The 20,203-nt window shown below is 35.8% G+C and overlaps 1 protein-coding gene across 9 annotated transcripts in view; it reads right to left on the bottom strand.

Moving 5' to 3' along the window:
- Positions 1-20,203, bottom strand: part of cacna1bb (calcium channel, voltage-dependent, N type, alpha 1B subunit, b) — a 135,415-nt gene that overhangs the window by 6,938 nt on the left and 108,274 nt on the right. For 5 of the 9 annotated variants that reach the window (XM_051093526.1, XM_051093528.1, XM_051093531.1 and 2 more), the window contains 15 exons: positions 19,616-19,699; positions 16,914-17,030; positions 16,489-16,554; positions 14,598-14,689; positions 14,355-14,505; positions 12,476-12,603; positions 11,249-11,345; positions 7,201-7,306; positions 6,756-6,863; positions 6,399-6,508; positions 5,745-5,902; positions 5,527-5,656; positions 4,175-4,285; positions 2,616-2,654; positions 945-1,200 (listed from right to left, as the gene is read on the bottom strand). In XM_051093526.1, the coding sequence (XP_050949483.1) occupies positions 945-1,200; positions 2,616-2,654; positions 4,175-4,285; positions 5,527-5,656; positions 5,745-5,902; positions 6,399-6,508; positions 6,756-6,863; positions 7,201-7,306; positions 11,249-11,345; positions 12,476-12,603; positions 14,355-14,505; positions 14,598-14,689; positions 16,489-16,554; positions 16,914-17,030; positions 19,616-19,699 (1,753 nt within the window). Of the gene's footprint in view, positions 1-944; positions 1,201-2,615; positions 2,655-4,174; positions 4,286-5,526; positions 5,657-5,744; positions 5,903-6,398; positions 6,509-6,755; positions 6,864-7,200; positions 7,307-11,248; positions 11,346-11,957; positions 12,055-12,475; positions 12,604-14,354; positions 14,506-14,597; positions 14,690-16,488; positions 16,555-16,913; positions 17,031-19,615; positions 19,700-20,203 lie in introns of all 9 variants that reach the window. The other 4 variants (XM_051093527.1, XM_051093533.1, XM_051093534.1 and 1 more) reach the window with 2 other exon arrangements.

Genomic DNA, 20,203 nt, shown 5'->3' with positions numbered 1-20,203 from the left:
TATATATATATATATATATATATAGATTAATCGATTTCACCGCACTAAATATAATATAATGTAATATAATATGAGTAATATCGAATCGATTAATCGCAATTAATCACATCCAAAATAAAAGTTAGCATTTACATAATATATTTGTGTGTACTGTGTGTATTTATAAGCAATACACACATGTACATATATTTCCAAAAATAAGTATAAATACATAAATAAATTTTATTTTGGAAGCAAATAATCACGATTAATTGATTTTACAGCACTAAATATAATATAATATAATGAGTGCTGTCAATTCGATTAATTATGATTAATCGCATCCAAAATAAAATTTTATATTTACATAATATATCTGTGTGTACTGTGTACACTGTGTGTGTGTGTGTGTGTGTATAATCACAATTAATTGATTTGAAAGCACTATATAACATAATATAATATAATATAATATGAGTGATAAAGGCTGCTAGGTGATGTAAAAATATATTTGATTTAAAAATAAAATGAAACATTACTACAATGATTAAACAATAATGTTGTAATTCTTATTATATTAAAATCTAATTTAATTAAAATGCTAAAAAATAAAAAACTTTTCAAAAACTAAAAATACTGTTTATCACTGAGTACAGTTCTTAAAACTGTTGTATTCACAGTTAACAATATATTACAAATATATAATTACTATCATATATAAAATTATTATAATTCATATAATAATATATTAAATATATATTATAGTTATAGTTATTCCCATATTATACAGGGGACCTTCGAATATTGTGTTGAACATGTAAAGGGGGGCCTTTAAGTTGAGATCCACTATTCTAGGTGCTTAAGACTCTATGATATTTTCATGCTCTATGAAATTCACAATTTTCTTTCACTTGGATGTGCTGAAAAGCATAAAAGAATGGATGAGAAAGGAAAACCAAGCCCACCTGCAGGCGGTGGCTGCTCTTCGCTGATGGCTCGATCCAGCGATTTGTGCTTCTTGTCTCTGCGCCGCTGACAGCGGTGATGATGATGGTGATGATGATGATGAGCTCTCTCCCTCTCTCTCTCCTGAGCGAGGGTCTGGCCCGGGGCCAGCTTGGGCCTCTCCAGGTCATAATCGCTCAGATTGACCTCTCGCACCCCTCTCTGAGGAGTCAACGAGGACGTAGACCGCCGCATGGGACTCACGTCTGCGATAGGCTGTGTGGTGGAAATAAAGTGGGTTAATGTGTGAAAGACGAAGAAATGAAGGAGAGGACACAAATCTAGCACAGTACTAGAACGACAAGAATCTTAGAGCACTAGACCTGTCACAACAGATGCACAAAACACCAGCTGAGCATGAAAACACACTTCCACTGAAGAGCGACGTTCAGCCCGCTCCTGCGGACACGCACGCATCGGAGAACAGTGGAACACCGGCACGCTCGATGCAAACACTCTGCCGTTCGAATGCTGTCATCGAATCGTCTCTTACTGTACACATGAACTGGACGGCTGGAATAGTTGCTGCATGAACTATCCATAGCCAAGCAGCGGTCACTGATCTATAAAGAGTCAACGGTGCTTTACGGTTGCTGGATAATCTACAGTATGCATACTTGTGCATTTACAGTCTCAAAAAGACATTCACTGAATGGTAAATGGTTCTAAAGGTCACTTTAGACCAGGTTCTTTAGAGAATCTGTGACCACTCCTTGGTGATGACTGAAATTTTACCTTTGCAAGTCTTCTACAAAGACTCATTAGTGCCGCCCAGTGGCAGAAGCGTAAAGAACCTCTAAAAAGCATTGCGTCCCCTTTTCTCATAGTTTTAACTGCTTGAAGTTTCATTTGAAGTGACTAATTGCACAAAATCCATACAAATCAATCAGCCGAATATGTAATTGTAAAATCATTAGACTTATTCCACTGCAATTTTTTGAAGAAATTAATACTTTTATTTATCAAAGATGCATTAAATTGATCAAAAGTGACAGTAAAGATATCATTTAATATTATTTTAGTTAATGATATTCTTTTGAACTTTCTATTCATTAAAGGATCCTGAAAAACATGTAATCACAGTTATTTTAGATTGCAATATTAATTCATAATATTGCTGGTTTTACTGTTTTTGATCAAATAATGCAGCCTTGATGAGTATTAGAGACTTTTTTCCAAAAATCTTACACAAACATCACTGTATGTGATTATGTGGTTGGAAGATATGAGAAGAGAGGACTGCACTAATCAAAATGATACACAACCCACTAAATGAAACGCACTCATACTTACAGTTAGCACCACACAACATCCAAGAAAAAATAAGCATTACATTTTAATCTTTGATTTTCGTATTTCTATAACTAAACTGTGGTTAATCTAATGCATTACTTGTGATGAACTACTATATATGGCTTCTGTAGTGCATGTTAGTTTTGTGTTTACCTCATCAGGCTAATATGAATTGGGGTTATACAAGTTTATTAGACTGCTAAAAGAGTGTGGATTCTAAAAGAGCTGGAATGGATAAAGCACACACAAGCCAACATAGAAATGGAGTGGCTGGCAGATAGAGAATAGAGAGAGAGAGAGAAAGAGAGAGTGATTGCAGGTGGAACACTTGTACATACTGCTAGATACGTTCCGGCGGTGTGGCGTAAGTGGCTCCGCTGTTGGACGGGAAGAGGAAGAGGACACATAGGTGAGGAGAGCAGGGCACACAGCTGTGGCACTCATGGACACAGTAACACAGTGAGACAAGAGGAAAGAGATCAGAAGAGAGGGACAGAGTGATGTTCATGAAAAGTCTGGATATCAAGGTCCAGTATGGTCACAAAACAGGTGCCTAAAAAAACTAGGGATGGTGGATTAGAGATTGTGTCAAAAAAAAAAAATGTGGAGAGTTCAGTGAGTTTGATGTTATAATGACTGGTGGAGAGAAAGAAGAGACAGATAAGACAGGACAAGACAAGACTAAAGACAAGACAGTATAACAAGGATGTTGGACAGTGTGAGAGTCTATCAGCGATGTGGCAAAAATACCAAATCAAAGGAAACCAAGAATGTACATAAATAAATTTACAGTTAAAAAGCAACACGAAATAATTACACTAGTTAATGAGGAAAAACCCAAGATGAAACATACAAAAACAAAATTACATCCGTATTATTACTGTTAACTACAGTACAACTATTAAAAATAGCTTTTGTTAATTGAAAAAAAAAGCTTAAGATAAATACATTATTTGTACAACCTAAACTAAAATTAAAAAACTTTAATTAAATATGTCATTTTAGGAACTTTAGGAAAGTTGAATTACTAAAATAATTAAAACTGAAAAAAAGCTTAACATAAATATTTTTAAGCAACTAATTAAAATGACAAAAGCAGATTAAATAAATAAAACTTATCCTAAAACTAAAATAAAAACAAAAAAAAAAACGAAAGCTTATATAAATTAATAAATACTATAATACAACATAAAAATACTAAAACGTAAAAAAAAAAAGATTATTGGAGTACATTTTACAAGAAAATATTGTTTTAGTCTATCTGCTTTTAAAAGATTTACGCTGTTTCTTTGTAATTACTTGTAAAACCAACAGTTCACTAGCAATTTCTGAGTGAAAGTTGTCTCTGCACCATTTTTTGTGTAATTTAAAATAAATGTAAAAGATTTGATTACAAAGATAAAAACATAAAAAATAAAACATTCAATATAATTCCTGTATATTAACTAGTCTAAATCTACTGTATGTAGACTTTGCATTATCCCTTTTCTCTCTCTCCCTCTCTCTCTTTCTGTCTATCTCTCTCTCACTCACTCACACATACACACATTCAACTGAACTGAAGAGAATAAATGTGTCTCTCGGTGGAGACTTGTGTATACAGTAAATTAACCTCTTCTGACTTCCTCCAATTCATTTGCTTGAATTCTTCACCTCCTCTCTGCATTCATTAATACACTCTCCCTATTACCTCCAGGCTCCATTCATCCATTCTCTCATACAGCTGCCCATTCACTCTTCTTCCCTCTATCTGTGGGCAGTCATCCTCCAGCTGCCTCTTTCTTGGCAGGAATTCATTTAGTCAGAATAAATAACAAAAGCTGTACAGCAGTTATTTTCAACACCCAGCTCCTACCAGAATGATTTCAAATGGCCACTATAGATAGGAGATGTTTACCTGAAAGCCAGCATTGAGTCTGGGCATGGAGGCAGCTCTGCCGTGACCCTCCAGCACAAGATACCCGCCCACATCAGAGTCATTCTCAATGTCAGTCATCTCAACTAATTCCTGCAACATATGTAGAGTCAGACAAAACAAAAAGAGGACTTAATAACGTATATGTTAGACCCTATACCATCCTTCCAGAAATCATAGATCCTCTTCTGAATATTTTTAGTTTGTCAATGCCATTAGGATATGTCCCAAAAATCTTAAAACTCGCTGTTATTAAGCCTCCTTACAAAAAACACAACTTGATCCTAGAGAATCAGTTCATTAGAGACTGATCTCAAATCAAAAATACTAAAAAAGGCAGTATCCTCTCAGCTATGTTCCATCTTAGAGAGTAATGGTATATGTGAGGATTTCCAGTCAGGGTTTAGACCTTATCATAGTACTGAGACCACTCTCATCAGAGTTACAAATGACCTGCTCTTATCATTCGATCGTGGTTGTATCTCTCTATTAGTGTTACTGGATCTTAGTGCTGCGTTTGACACTATCGACCAGAACATTCTTTAAATAAGTGGAATTGCACTGGCATGGTTCAAATCTTACTTATCTGACTGTCATCAATTTGCAGCAGGGAATGAAGAGGTGTCATATCATATTGATCAAAAGTACAGTATGGAGTACCACAAGGCTCAGTACTAGGACCATTGCTTTTTACGCTTTACATGTTACCCTTAGGAGATATCATCAGAAAACATGGTGTTAGCTGATGATACTCAGCTCCATATTTCTTCACAGCCCAACAAAACATATGTGACCCTGGACCACAAAACCAGTAATAAGTCACACGGTTATATTTGTAGCAATAGTCAACAATACACTGTAAAACTATTGATTTTTTATTGCGCAAAACTATTGATTTTTCTTTTATACCAACAATCATTAGGATATTAAGTAAAGATCATGTTCCATGAAGATATTTTGTAAATTTCCAACCATAAATATATCAAAACTTAATTTTTGATTAGTAATATGCATTGCTAAGAACTTCATTTGGACAACTTTAAAGGCGATTGTATCTACTGTCTTATCATAACAAACCATGCATCAATGGAATTCAGCTTTCAGATGATGTATAAATCTTAATTTAAAAAAAAATTGACCTTATGACTGGTTTTGTGGTCTAGGGTCACATATTTGGAATTAAAATAAAAATGTTTTTTAAGTTTAAATTAAATTTACACCCACTTTGAAAGTGTTTTCTCATTTAATTTCATAAAGGCCATTGACCTATAAATGTCTGACATGTGTAACTTAAAAAGGACTGATTCATGAATCACTAGTTGAGGTCAAGTCACCTGAGATCTGTATGTGTTTGGCACGTCTTCCGATTGGCCCCGTTGGACAGGCCTTCTGTTTGCTTCCTGCGCGACTTCCTGAGATATGTCTCCTGATAAAGACTTTGACATGGCACTGCTCTGGCTTTGTCTGTGACAAACATAGAGTAAATTTAAAAAAAAGAAAAAAAAAAATTCAAAATCCATTTGAATAAAGAACAGAATGGTATAACACTCACACTGCATCCCCATTGGTCAGGTGAAAGGATGTGGGCGGGGCATCGGGCTGTGGTGTGGTATCTGATTGAGAAGAGGGCAGGGCTTTTGGCACTAGTGGCTGCTGATCATGTAAGTGTGTGAGAGGAAGCATTGGTCTGAAGAGAACTCCAACTTTACTCTGAGGACAAAACACAACAAATACAACAGTTTCACAAGGACTACTTTATCAATTAAAGGGAACCCTGGGTAACAAGATTTGTATGGCTTAATATAATGTAAATGATGTCTCTTATTGAAATACGTAGTAGAAAACCCAGGAAAGATTTACGTTATTTAAAAAATTACATCATTTTATAAAGTTTTTGGACTATGGGGGGGTGCCAGTATTTCAGTGATGTAAAATTGTTGCACTCAGTGAGCTACTTTACAACCAAAAGCCACACAAAATGGCATCGTATCAGTATTTTATTTTCCAAATTGCTTATTCAGAGTTGTGTTGCAGAAAATTCAAATAACGTAAATCTTTCAACAGTTTTCTACTACATTTTTCATTGAGAGACATCATTTACATTATATTAAGCCACAATTTGATAAAATATTATTTTAACCTACATCTAACAAAATATTTTTACTATTAATTATAGTTTTACAGATATATTTGTAGTTCCCTGTACCTGTGTGCCTGGTGCAGCCTGCTGCTGTTGGAGTCTTTTGGCTCGGTTCTGCTTATAGTAGTCGAAAATCATCAGAGCAGCATAGACCTTCCCCACAGTCAGTTCATTATCTAAGAGAGAATGAAATGCACATGGGATATCAAATAGACAAAAGTGTAAGGAGAAAACTCTCCACTAGGCGGCACCATAAACTTAGAAATCACAAGGAAAACCAGGCTGAACTACTCAGGTGGAACATATTATTAATACCATTTCAAAATGAAAATGCAAACTCCCATTAGAATTTAATTAAGATTCCATATAAATGTTAATTGTTTTCTGAACATTACTTTAGCAGTTTCTAAACGCAGGGCTTACGTTTATGAGGTGTCACCAGCAGGTCCACTGTTTTTGTAGACAAGTTACTCCAAATTCTATTTATTTCCTTCCTTAGCTCAGCATCACAAAGCCGCTGAGCCAGAACGCCTAGAAAAATAAGAAAGCAGTAATGTTAACAGATTCTTTCATAATTTTACTATAACTCTTGCCGTCGTTAATATCCCCATGTGAGATTTTTTTGTCAAGCCGTTAATGAATGTTATCTTATTCTTTAATCATATTTCTCACCAAGTAAAAGGTTAAATAAAAGTCAAAGTCAGTTGGGAAAGTGTCATTCAATTAACTTGTAATGCTTTTAAAGATGGCGGAGTGTTAAATTAAATGTGGCTGGTGGAACAGACCGGTGACTGGAGCAGATGGACAGTTAAAGGAGCTTTTGACAAATGCCAGCGACTCGCCCTGAGGGTTTCAACCGGACACTCACCTGACGCCAGTTTAATCTCCAGCGCGGTCCGGATGAGAGCCATTAAAGTGGAGGTAAAGTGAACCGTATTGTCTTCAGCGATGGGCATGTTCATCCTCACCAACCGCTGTGCAGCCACGGACACAGATAGCATGTGATTAATATCACACATGACTGCAGGATACGGAAATGACCATAACAAACGACAGGGGGAGTTTGCATGCTGAGGGAGAGTAACGACTTGGTCCACGTAATTTCCCTTTCGTCAATTGTCATTTCCGAACTCTCATCTCAGCACACAAATTGTCTCTTCAGGACATCAAAATGATGAGAGGAGGGAGAGAGGGTGTTTATATTTCATGCAGAGGATGAATGATGTTGGAAATGGAAGATGTTTTGCTGCATTTCTCTAGTTAGCAGACAGTAAATCGTTTTTTGTCACACTGAGAACAGTGTGAGCTTTAGCAGTTATTGGAGGTTTACAGGTTTCTCAGTAAATGCACAATCTTACACTGATTATGCTTAGTAACCTTACGATATACAAGATCAGGCTAAATCAGGTTTAAGCAAAAACTGTGCTGTAACCTTTACTCTAACTTGCAATTAAAACACTTTTAAAGAGATAGTTCATCCAAAAATGAAAATTCTGTCATTAATTACTCACCCTCATGACGTTCCAAATCTGTAATACCTTCACATTCATCTTTTGAACACAAAAATATTTTTGATGAAATCCGAGAGCTTTCTGACCCTGGATAGACAGCAATGCAACTGACATGTTCAAGCCCCAGAAAGGTAGTAAGGACATCTTTAAAATTATCCATGTGACATCAGTGGTTCACCCTTAATTTTATGAAGCTACAAGATGTTTTTACTACCTTTCTGGGCCTTGAACATGTCAACTGCGTTGCTATCTATTTAGGTTCAGAAAGCTCTTCGATTTTATCAAAAATATCTTAACTTGTGTTCTGAAGACGAAACGAAGGTCTTACGGGTTTGGAATGACATGAGTAGGGTTGGTTATCGTTTGAATTTTTTTGATTCTGATTCCAATTCTGCTTATCGATTCCAATTCTTATCGATTCCTAATTTCGATTCCAATAAGATTTTAAAAATCCATTAAAAAAGTGTTTAAGTCTATGCCTATGGTTTTACCAAAAAATACCACATAAAAAAAAAACTATACTAATATAAATATCAAACATTCAATTGTTAAAGACAAATAAGTAATAAAATAGGAACAAACTAATCAATAGCAATGGCATTAATAAAACCGAACAATATCAGGTACAAAAAAAATTAAATCAAAATTTTAAAACCACTGCATAGTTTTCTTCTCATAAATAAAATATTAATTAATCCTCATTAAATTTGCGAAAGACATTCAGTCAAATGATTTTAATTACAGGCAGTCTGTTTATTAGATGCTGTCTCTTTAACACTGAACACACTGCGCGTAATCAGTTTGCAAGTTCTTTACCTTGCTGCACTTAAATAGCTTAAAATGACGTTAAAATGCGAACGCGGGAATCGTTACGCAAAACCGAAATGCATGTGTCTTATCGAATACCCGGTTATTGGAAATTTGGAACCAGTTCTAAAATGGAACCAGTTCTCAATACCCAACCCTAGACATGAGGGTGAGTAATTAAGACAGAATTTTCGTTTTTGAGTGAACTATCCATTTAGTGGTATCAATAATAAATACGTCCAGTTTGCATGCGGGCAGCTATGACTACTGTCCACGTAGAGAATGCAATGCACTAGTTAATTGGCAGTGAAATGCAGTGTTGATGGGTTGCTTTTCTTGTGTTTTTATGAAGTCAGCGATGACCTTCAGAAATGATAATAACCATACAGTGAGAAAAGATAACATGCTTACCAACTAAAACTAAAAGCCACAACAGCACCACACAAATCACTCACGTTGCTCCACACACCCACCCAATGGTAATTAAATAAAATATAGAAGTTAACAGAAAACAGAGAATGGATCTGTTTCTGTATATAGCGTGTAAGAGCGTAACATCAAGCACAGGGACAACACTCTGCGTTTATTAGAGTGCGTAGGCCAGCATAGACATGTTTCCACAACAACTACCAATAAAAAAAAGGGGAAAGGACGCTCCACTGAGCACACATCTACAGCAAGCTTTCTTTCTTTCCTCCCTGTTGATTCAGTGCTCTGAACTCGGAGGAAGTGGGGGCTTGTTCTATTTAGAGCTCACTGGAGAACGTCGCATCCTCAAGCCTTCACGCACGCAGACTGTGTGGCCTCAGAGAGTAGCTCGGCAGACAGACACGAACGCGCATCTCTTGAACGTTACCCATTCAGACAGCTGGAACAGGGTGTGTAAACTTATTGACTCGGAGGCAGCTCTCAAAGTGGCAGAACGGCCTGCGACCAAAATCAGGCAGCCCTGTACCAGTGATGCTTGAGTTTCAGTTTTGATTTTCAGATTTTCTTTTCTTCTCATTCTATTTTATACAATGCAAGATAAAGAATGCAACAATTTTAGCACTGCTGCAGATGAAATTCAGTGCTGACTATGTATTTATTCTACTGTGTACTTTTGTTCTGTTTTGGAATTTACTGAGCTGCCTGCGTAGAGAGTGTTTTAGTGGGATAATTCACTCAAAAATAAAAATTACCCCATTATTTACTCACCCTCAAGCCATCCTAGGAGTATATGACTTTTCTTTCAGATGAATCCAATTAGAGTCACATTAAAAAAAAGTCCTGTCTCTTCCAAGTTTTATAACAGAAGTCCAATAAAGTGCATCCATCCATAAAAAAAAAAGTGCACCACTTGGCTCTGGGGGGTTAATAAAGGCCTTCTGAAGAGAATTAATGTGTTTTTGTAAGAAAAACACCCATACCCAAAACTTTATAAACTGTAATCTCTAGCTTTCGCTAGAGATTTCCAGCAGATGATGTAGGCATAATATAACGTCCATTGAGAATATGCTAGTCTTATGAGAACCACGTTTTGTTTACAGGAAAGGAAAACCAGTCTCCATATACATCTAGGATGGCTTGAGGGCGAGTAAACCATGGGGAAATTTTCATTTTTGGGTGAACTATCCCTTTAAAGGGAACCCCAGCTATGGGGGATCTATGGCTTAAAATAACATAAATAATGTATTTTACTGAAATATGTAGTAGAAAACCCATGAAGGATTTATGTTATTTAAAACACCCACTTTTTTATACATATGTTGTATTATGGGGGGCGCCATTATTTCGATGACCTCAAATGGTTGCACTCGGTGAGCTACTGGTGCTACCTGTTGCTGTTTTTACAACTCGGAAAATAAAATTCGATGGCACATTGTGCAGCTTTTGGTTGTAATTTTTTGTCTGCACTGCATTGAAGTTTTTAGTAGACCACAGCTACTGAAAGAACTTACAAACGGCACAGACAAGAAACGCTAGATGCCATCCTGGCAGGATGTAAACATGCTGACACTTGTCATGACGCCGCAGCCACTAAAGGAGTTTCTCAGCACAGATTTCACTTAATATCCGGGGACGTTTAGACTCCTTGTGGGGAAATTGATGGTACGGCATTTGGTTTTAGCCTACACTTAAATCCTTCACCACCTATAAGCTCTTTCAGTAGCTGTGGTCATCGTATCAGTATTTTATTGTGGTATCGTGGGGTTGTGTTGTGGTAAAAATAGCAACAGGTAGCCAGCAGATCACCAAGAGCAAACATTTGACGTCATCGAAATAACAGCGTCCCCCACAGTCCAAAATAAGTATAAAAGTGTTTTTTTTTTTTTTAATAATGTTAATCTTTCATGGGTTTTCTACTACATATTTCAGTAAGAGACATAATTTACATTATATTTAGCCACACAAGTCTTAATACCTCAAAACACAAACCCTATAGTCTTCTATCAAATCTAAAGTTGCTATTATTATCAATCCAAAGGCACAGAAGAAAGAGCACAACACAAAGCACACAAAAAAATCACTTCCACAATTAGAGCACCGACTGACAGCCACATCAGCCAATGAGAGCACAGAGGAAGAGCCAAGGAACAATCAGGGGGCGGGATCTACCTTATAGGCGATTCGTGGAGGACATTTCTTTCCCAAACCTAGTGGAGGGGACATGTGGCGTAGCATCTCGTACATATCGAGGTAGGATATGCGTCCACTTCACAGGGGTGACACCGAGAGTTCAAAGGTCACACAGACAAGGGAAGGAGTAGTGGAGAACATGAAGAAAATGTGATGCCAGTCAATGAAAGAAAGAAAAAGGAACAAAAAAAGCATCGTTATCAAGGATTCTGAAGGAAGGTCAAGGGTATCTGATACCATCCTGTCTTAGAAGGACGGATGGATCACGCCTGCTTTTAAAGCTACAGGCTGCCGGTGATCCGGGGATGAACATGGCATGATGGGATTAGGCTGGAGGGGGCTGCAGTCTGGAGCTTCTGTCCTTGCATGCTAGGACGCACTACGGCTAACCAATCAGATACTCAGGAACAAAGCTAATATTTGGCCTAATTTTAAGCACAGAGCAAACAAAGGCTGCTCTAATACATCAATATTTACAATAAGTGAACATATGGGATTAGTTTGGGATGAGGGATTTAGCATTTGGCTTTGTTTCCTGGTTACCATGGTTACCCATATTAAAATTAGTAGGGAAAGAGGGGGAGTATAATCCAATCAGACATTAGCAGTTTCAGGCATTTTATGGGCATTCGTGTTTTTTTTTTGTACAGCACCACCCCCTAGAGGGAAGGTGTGTAGGTTTTCAAACCTTGTAAGCCACCCTATTAGGGCACTTCTTTCCTAAGCCAAGTGGGGGTGAGATAACACGCAACAAATTGTACATATCCATATAGTGTATCCTTCCGCTGCAAAAATAAAATACGGGTTAAAAAGACAGAGTTTAATACATTTTTTCCACATTCTGTCAATGTATCTAAAGACTTCATGCTTATTGAGATAACTACGCTCAGCTAAAGTTAAAATGGATTACACTGACAGAGAGGATAGGCTTCAAATCCGTTCTGCTCAAGATAGACTAAAAGTGGATGGCATGCAAAGGATAAGATTTGCATTCCTCAGCATAGACAAAGCTTGAGGATTTGATGTTAACCATGGTCACACAGTAAAATGGGATTCTTGTGACTTAAGGCTCTGAGTAAATCAGACACAGCGCCGGTGGCGTAGCCTCTTAAGCTGGCGTCTTTCAACCACTTAGTCCTGAGCTGTCACTTTTTTTTTTTAAAGTGGAACTAACTGCAAGCGACACTGTGGAGGAGTGACACGCACCAGGCGGCAGGGTCGTACTCAGCCCAGACACGGATGAACTCGTCAAGGTGATGAGGCCCGAGAATAGAAGCGTCACGTGTCAGGTACTCAAAGTTATCCATGATGACGGCGACAAACAGATTCAGCATCTGATGGTTGTAGGACAGAGGAAGAATTATGAAAAAGAGAAGAAATGTCAGAATTATATAAAATACAACAACAGATTTTTGTTACAAGTGGCTTGTTGACTAGACTTATAGTACTGTGTACACACACATGTATCATGTAAACAAAAACTTTTTTTTGGATGCGATTAATCATTAAAAAAAAATAAAATTAGTGCTGCCAAACGATTAATCACATCCAAAATAAAAGTACTGTGTACTGAGTACACACACACACATATATCAAGTAAACAAAAGCTTTTATTTTGAATGTGATTAATCACAATTAATTGTTCAAAATAATAAAATTAGTGTTGCCAAATGATTAATCGCATCAAAAATAAAAGTACTGTGTACACACACGTATCATGTAAACAAAAACTTTTATTTTGGATGCGATTAATCACGATTAATCGATAAAAATAAGAAAATTAGTGCTGTCAAGCGATTAATCGCATCCAAATAAAACACTGAGTACACACCAATATATCATGTAAACAAAAACTTTTATTTTGGATGTGATTAATCGCAATTAATCATTGAAAATAATAAAATTAGTGTTGCCAAATGATTAATTGCATCCAAAATAAAAGTACTGTGTACACACACGTATCATGTAAACAAAAACTTTTATTTTGGATGTGATTAATCACGATTAATCGTTAAAAATAATGAAATTAGTGCTGTCAAGCGATTAATCGCATCCAAAATAAAAACACTGTGTACACACAAATAATGTGCAAACAAAAACTTTTATTTTGGATGTGATTAATCACGATTAATCCTTAAAAATAATAAAAATGGGTGCTGTCAAACGATTAATCATGATTAATCACATCCAAAATAAAAGTACTGTGTACTGATTACACAAACACATATTATGTAAACAAAAAATGTGATTAGTTAATTAGTATTAATTTTATTAATTTATTTCATTATTTCAAACTAAAATACTTATGTTCACCAAGACTGCATTTATATGATCAAAAATACAGCAAAACAGTAAAAGTTAAATATTATTACAAATTAAAAAGCTGTTTTCTATTTAATCCCCTTCAAAAAGTAATTTATTCCTGTGATGAATTTTCAGAAGCCATCCAGAAATCTTTCTAACATGCTGATTTGGTGCAACATTTGCATGTTTTTATGGAAATTGTTATTTCTTTTTAGGATTCTTTAATGAATAGAATGTTCAACAGCATTTATTTGAAATAGAACACTTTGTAACAATGTAAAATCTTTATTGTCACGTTTGATCAATTTAATGAGGCCTTGCTGAACAAAAGTATACATCTATTTTATTCTTTTCTTTGTCATCATTTACTTACTTTCATGTCTCCTCTATGACTTTTGTTAACCCCATGGAAAACTAAAAGAAAATTTTAGCAGAATATCAAAGCTGCTCTTTCTTTAATATCAAATCGAATGGGGACCAAAAGATGACAAGATCCTAAGATGTCCAAAAGCACCTTAAAACCTTAATCTAAGGTAGTAAAATAGCTTTGTGTGAGAAACAGAGCAAATCATTCTTATTTGCTGAAAATCACACTTGACAACTGTGGTCACCATTCACTTTCATTGTAAGAGCAGCTTGGACATTTGCCTATAAATAGTTCTTGTGTTCCACAAAAGAAAGTCATAAAAGTCTAAAACAACATGGGGATGAGCAAATGATGACAGGATTTACATTTTTGAAAGTGTGTGTCTGTTTGATTTTTAAAATTTGTTCAACTAACCAGGAAGGAACAAAGGAAGATGAAAGAGACAAAGTAGAAGTAAGCGAAATCACTCCCGCACTCTTTTCCAGTATAGCCAGAGTCATGGTCACATGGCCTTTCGCTCAGACAAGACAGCATAATTTCATGCCAAGCCTCCCCTGTAGCGCTCCTGCAACACACAAACAGCGAAAGTCACTTTGAACTTTGAACAAATTTGTAACAGTTGTGAGAGCTGATATTGTATTAAGACTATAGGTTTACCTGAACAACAACATGAGGGCCTGAAAAAAAGTTTGGAAGTTATTGTGAATGTTGATAGCCGACTCCTCGGACAGCATGATGTTACCAAACACCTGACACAGAGAGAAAAGCACGTCAGCAGTCTAATTCTGGATACATTACAGACAATGCAAGCATTTTTTAGGAGATGGGCTGAGAATTACATAGCGCAATGTGTGCACTTTCCTATTGAGGCTGTATGAAAACACCTCCAGGGACTGTGTCAATAATTCAGACTGCCTGGAGGGTGTTACAGTAAGCATCTGCAGTATTAACAAGGCCACATACACATTTTCCATAAACTGTGACTCATGCTTTTGAATTTTATAACTTTATGTCAGACAGCAGACACGCAAACAAATACACAAACTCAGCTGCAATGCACTGACAGCCAATCTGTCAGCCACATATATTACAAAAGCACATCCAGCGATCATGGATGGACACAATCTTTTGTCTTTCATCAGATGCCCATTTTCCACAAGTTGATATGATTCTTTAGGGTCCTAATGAAAAGTCTCTAATATACTTTGATTAAAAATTCTCAATGGTTTTGTAAAACAACACCCTTTTTACCTTGTCAAAATGAGCTCAGCAAAAATCAGCTCATTCTAAGGGGTTGTTCCTTTAAATGCAAATGAGCTCTGCTCACCCCACCCCTCTCTTCTCTCTGTGGAATGACGATCTTATTTACTTTAGCCACGTTTAGCCGCTGATCTGAGGTAAGAGCTCATGTCGATCAACTATCGTGGGAGCGGCCTCTGTCGGTGTGACGCCACAACGACAGGCATCTGACAACGGCTCAATTTGAAAAAGGGGATATTATTTTTACAGATTAATTAAAAACCACTGCATGGATTTTTATCATTATAGGGTAGATTTGTACATACACTGCCAACACACATTAATGTTCAAACAACATGTAAAAGTGAACTTAGCATCCGATGACCCCTTTAAACTGCCATCTGCAAAAGTGTATAGTAATAGAAGTAATATATAAGAAATTGTGCACAAAAAGTATTCTCTTAGCTTCACGAAATTAAGAATGAACCACAGATGTCACATGGACTATTATGTCCTTACTACCTTTCTAGGCCTTGAATGTGTCAGTTGCATTGCTGTCTATTCAGGGTCAGAAAGCTCTCGGATTTCATAAAAAATATCTTAATTTGTGTTCAGAAGATGAACCAAGGTCTTAACGGGTTTGGAACGACATGAGTGTGAGTAATTAATGACAGAATTTTCATTTTTGGGTGAACTATGCCTTTAGGATTACTAATACTGTAAATGAAGCTTTACTTTTACAATAACTCCATGAATCCAAATCCTACTGTACTAGAAATACTGCAAAAACTAGTTCAAAATGATGTTTTACACTGAACGAAGTAAATCCAGAGTTGGCAGTAGGAGTTCCAAGCGTACAGTTGATTACATGGCTTACTGATGATGTTTTTTCCCCAGTCTTACAGGATACAATTAGCATTGATTTACAATGCAGTCCTAATCTGCTAGATGGCAGACGCCATCATTTCCAACACAATCTGGGAGATTGCCTGTGCGTCTTTAAACGAGCAATCAAACTTTAAGATGAGATCCGTCCATAAGACCAGAACAATAGCTTCTTTTTCAGAAAGACTATGAAGCTTTCAAATGGAAAAACACCATCTGCCACTGCAAAACAGCCTGTGGTTTTTATACAGATGAATGTGGTCATTCTTAATGAGCCCAAGATCAATAATCTATCACGTTAAAGCTGCAGCGTTAAGTGAGATGCGTGTAGCAGCTGTGGTGATGGATCTCAGATAGAAAGGTTGCATGAAGGGTAAAGTTTATGAGAGAGCAACAGAGGCTTTTAAAGCTCTCTGGATCTCACCTGCATCCCAATGATGGCATATATGAAGAAGAGCATTGCAATGAGGAGACACACATACGGCAGAGCCTGAGGACAAAATACACATATTTTATAGACAAACAGAAACAATACAGTACTGTTTAACCTTTTTAGCATCTGATCTACTCAGGCAGAGATCATTTATTATAGTACGTTATTTTATATGTTCATAACAGCTGTTGCAAGCTAATACTTTACAAAATCGAAATTAATAATATTTATTTAAACAAAAATATATACTGTAGATACTAACAAAAATAATATAAAGTAATATAAAACATGAGTGTTTAATGTAAAACCTAAAATAAATGCATTATTCATCTCAAACTAGTAAAGCTTGAACATTGAAATTGAACTGTTGACAGTTACTGTTGATAACTGAGTAAAGTCAAAAGTCAAGAGCTGACCTTAAAGGACTGAACAAAGGTCCAGAGCAGGATGCGAATGGTGTAGCCCTGCCGGAGGAGTTTAATGAGACGAGCGGCCCGGAAGAGTCTCAGGAAACTAAGATTAATCCTCTTATCCTGGATACAAGCAGAAAGAGAGATCAGAGACGCATCACTGGAACTGTATTTAAACCCGAGATGAGGACACGTCCTCAGTCAGTCAGTGTCCGCAATGGCCTCTGTTAGATCTGGCGAATTTATTGATAAGGTATTAAAACTAGTTAGTATCATGCAGGACTTGTTGATAGTCTGGTATGATGGATGAATAGTCTTGCATGAACATGCTTTTAAATAGAAATAAATTCGTTAGGGATGGGCAGTATGACCACGGTAAGATATTATTATTGGTAACTTAAACTAAAACCATACATATATACGGTATAATATTTTCATTGCTTGAAATGAAACAAATTTTTCTCATTCATTTTTTAAAACTTTTTTAACATTTCTTATTCATTTATGCTGACATATCAAAATAACTAGTTGATAGAAACTATATAGACATACTAAAAAAAACATACAAATGACAAAAACACAACAAAATTACAAAAAATACTAAAATCTAAATTAAAACAAAATTTTAGAATATTAACAAAATATACTATCAATGATGAAATACCTCTATCCATGGACGCCTGTTTCCGCCACTAAATAAAACATTTAAAAAGGTTATTGCAACTTTTTATCTCACAATTCTGACTTTTTTCTCGACATTGCATGAAACAAACTTTTTGACTTAAAATTTTGACTTTTTTCTCTCAGAATTGAGATAAAAACTCGCAATTGCGAGTTATAAAGTCAGAAATATAAACAGTTGTGACTTTTTTCTTGCATTTCTAGCTTTTTTTCTCTGAATTGTAAGATATAAACTTGCATCTGTGAGATATAATGTCAGAATTGTGAAATATAAACACAATTAGACTTTTTCTCGCTATTACAACTTTTTTTCCTCAGAACTGTAAGATAAAAACTCCCAATTGCAAGTTATAAAGTCAAAATATAAACTTACAATTCTGATTTTTTTTCTTGTAATTCTGACTTTTTTCTCAGAATTGTGAGATATAAACTTGCAGTTGCATGTTATAAAGTCAGAATTGTAAAATATAAACTTACAATTATGAATTTTTTCTCAGAATTGCATGACAAACCCACAACTGCAAGAAATAAAGTCAGAATTGCGAGAAAAAAAAACTCGCAATTCTGAAAAAAAGCATTCTGACTTCTCACAATTCGCACAACAAAAAGACTGATATGTTCTCAGAATTGCAAGTTTATATCTCACAATTCTGACTTAATAACTTGTAACTGCGTGTTATAAAGTCATAATTGCGATATAAACTTGCAATTCTGAGAAAAAAGTCTGAATTGCTAGTTTACATCTTACCACAATTCTGACTTTATTTCTCAGAATTGTGACTTTTTTCTCAGAATTTTGAATTTATATTTAACAATTCTGAGTAAAAGAAGTCTGTATCATGCATTTATGAGAAAGAACGTCAGAACTGTGAGATAAAAAGTCGTAATTACTTTTTTTATTTCTTATTTAGTGGTGAAAACGGGCTTCCATAGCTATCTCATTAACAGTATACAGTACAATACAAATTTGAACTTGATAGACAAAAACTGACAAAAGATTATTCATAACTGATCTGAGAAACAAAGACCTACGTTAAAAACAAAACTTCACAGTATGTGGCCCATATACATACCACCCATCCCTAGTCTTTCAATAGTGAAAAACGGGGAAAAAATAGGGAAAATCTGTTCGTTACTGTGAATAGATCTTACATACCAAAAACAACAACAACAACAAACCCTTCACATCTCAGCATGGTGCTGGATTGAACCGAGTCTGATCTCAGCAGGTATAAAGGTGAGCATTCAAGATTAGCATAAAGATGTTTGACAGGAGGAGAGGTTTGGACAGAGACAGGCAGTGCAGGAGCGATGAAGCCACTTACCGTCTGCGCAGTCCGTTGGGGAAAGGAAGGGGACAGGTGCCAACAGAGATTTAGCATGGAAATAAGAGTCACAGTGAAATCGTTAGGAGAGGCCGGAGTCCATCTCTGACACGCAGAGACACGGCTGTCAAAACTCATTGATGGAGATCTCCGGAGTGTCATCTTCAGCAGATGATTTGCTCTTATAACAGGTTGAATGATTAAGGGCTGAACCAAATTCATTTTAAATATTCTAGTGCAAAGGTTGCATTGAGCCAATCAAGTAAATGTGATTTGAAAGTGGGCATTTTGAATTTGTAATGTATTGTTTTTCATGTGCACGCAGTGCAGTGCTGAGTATTATATCTACATAGAAAAACTCATACTGACTACAGAAATTTAATTGTTTTTAAGAAATCTATGACTTTGATAATTTAAATTTTCTTAGGTTTTTCCATGGAACCCTGTCAAACTGTCCCCATGATTTTAACCACGGACAAACTGAAAGCAGACTAAAACCGCAACACACATGCAACACACAAAATAAACGCTAAAAGCTCACAAAGAGACAAAGTTAAGCTTTTAGAGGTTTTCACCTGAAACATCCACTGCAGTAAGAAAGTTACATTATTCATAGCATCTATCATGTATGTATTGAGATTTAAAATGATTTTATTTAAATACCTCTGAATTTTGGTTCTTAAACGCTTTGATGTGACTCACCTTGATCTCAGTAACCAGGATGTCAGTGATGCTGCCCAGTACAGTAACAAAGTCAAAAATATTCCATGCCTCCTTTAGGTAGTTCTGCACACATTGAAAAATAAATAAATAAATAAAGCATCTTAAAATAAAAAAGCATATTATTGCATACATTAACATCAACAAAATCATAGGTTCAATAACTTCAGGTTAATACAAGCTCCTTTCTAAGATACCTAATTTGAGCCAAAATCCCAATTATGGAGTGTAGACTGATGTGGAAAAAAGTAATTTAAAACAGTTTAACATAAGGCTGCATCATAACAAAATGTGAAAAAATGAAGGGGTATAAATACTTTTGCAAGGCACTGTATATGTTTTTAAATATTATTTTTAAAAGAAACATGGTTCTGTCAAACTAGTTCAAAATGAACCAGTTATGACGTTTAATTTCAGTTATGATCATTTAAAAGGCTCTAGTGGGCTGTATGGTAAGACAGCTCACTAGATTTAGGAAAAAAGCTTTTCAGCAGATCTGCATTTTTTGAATGAATTAATTATAATTACCCCACTTTAACTCTACACTTATTCCTTAAAGACCTCTTTTGG

This window comes from Labeo rohita, chromosome 21 (genome assembly GCF_022985175.1).
Source record: "Labeo rohita strain BAU-BD-2019 chromosome 21, IGBB_LRoh.1.0, whole genome shotgun sequence".
Lineage (NCBI taxonomy): Eukaryota > Metazoa > Chordata > Actinopteri > Cypriniformes > Cyprinidae > Labeo > Labeo rohita.
This window is presented reverse-complemented; position numbering and strand designations above follow the sequence as displayed.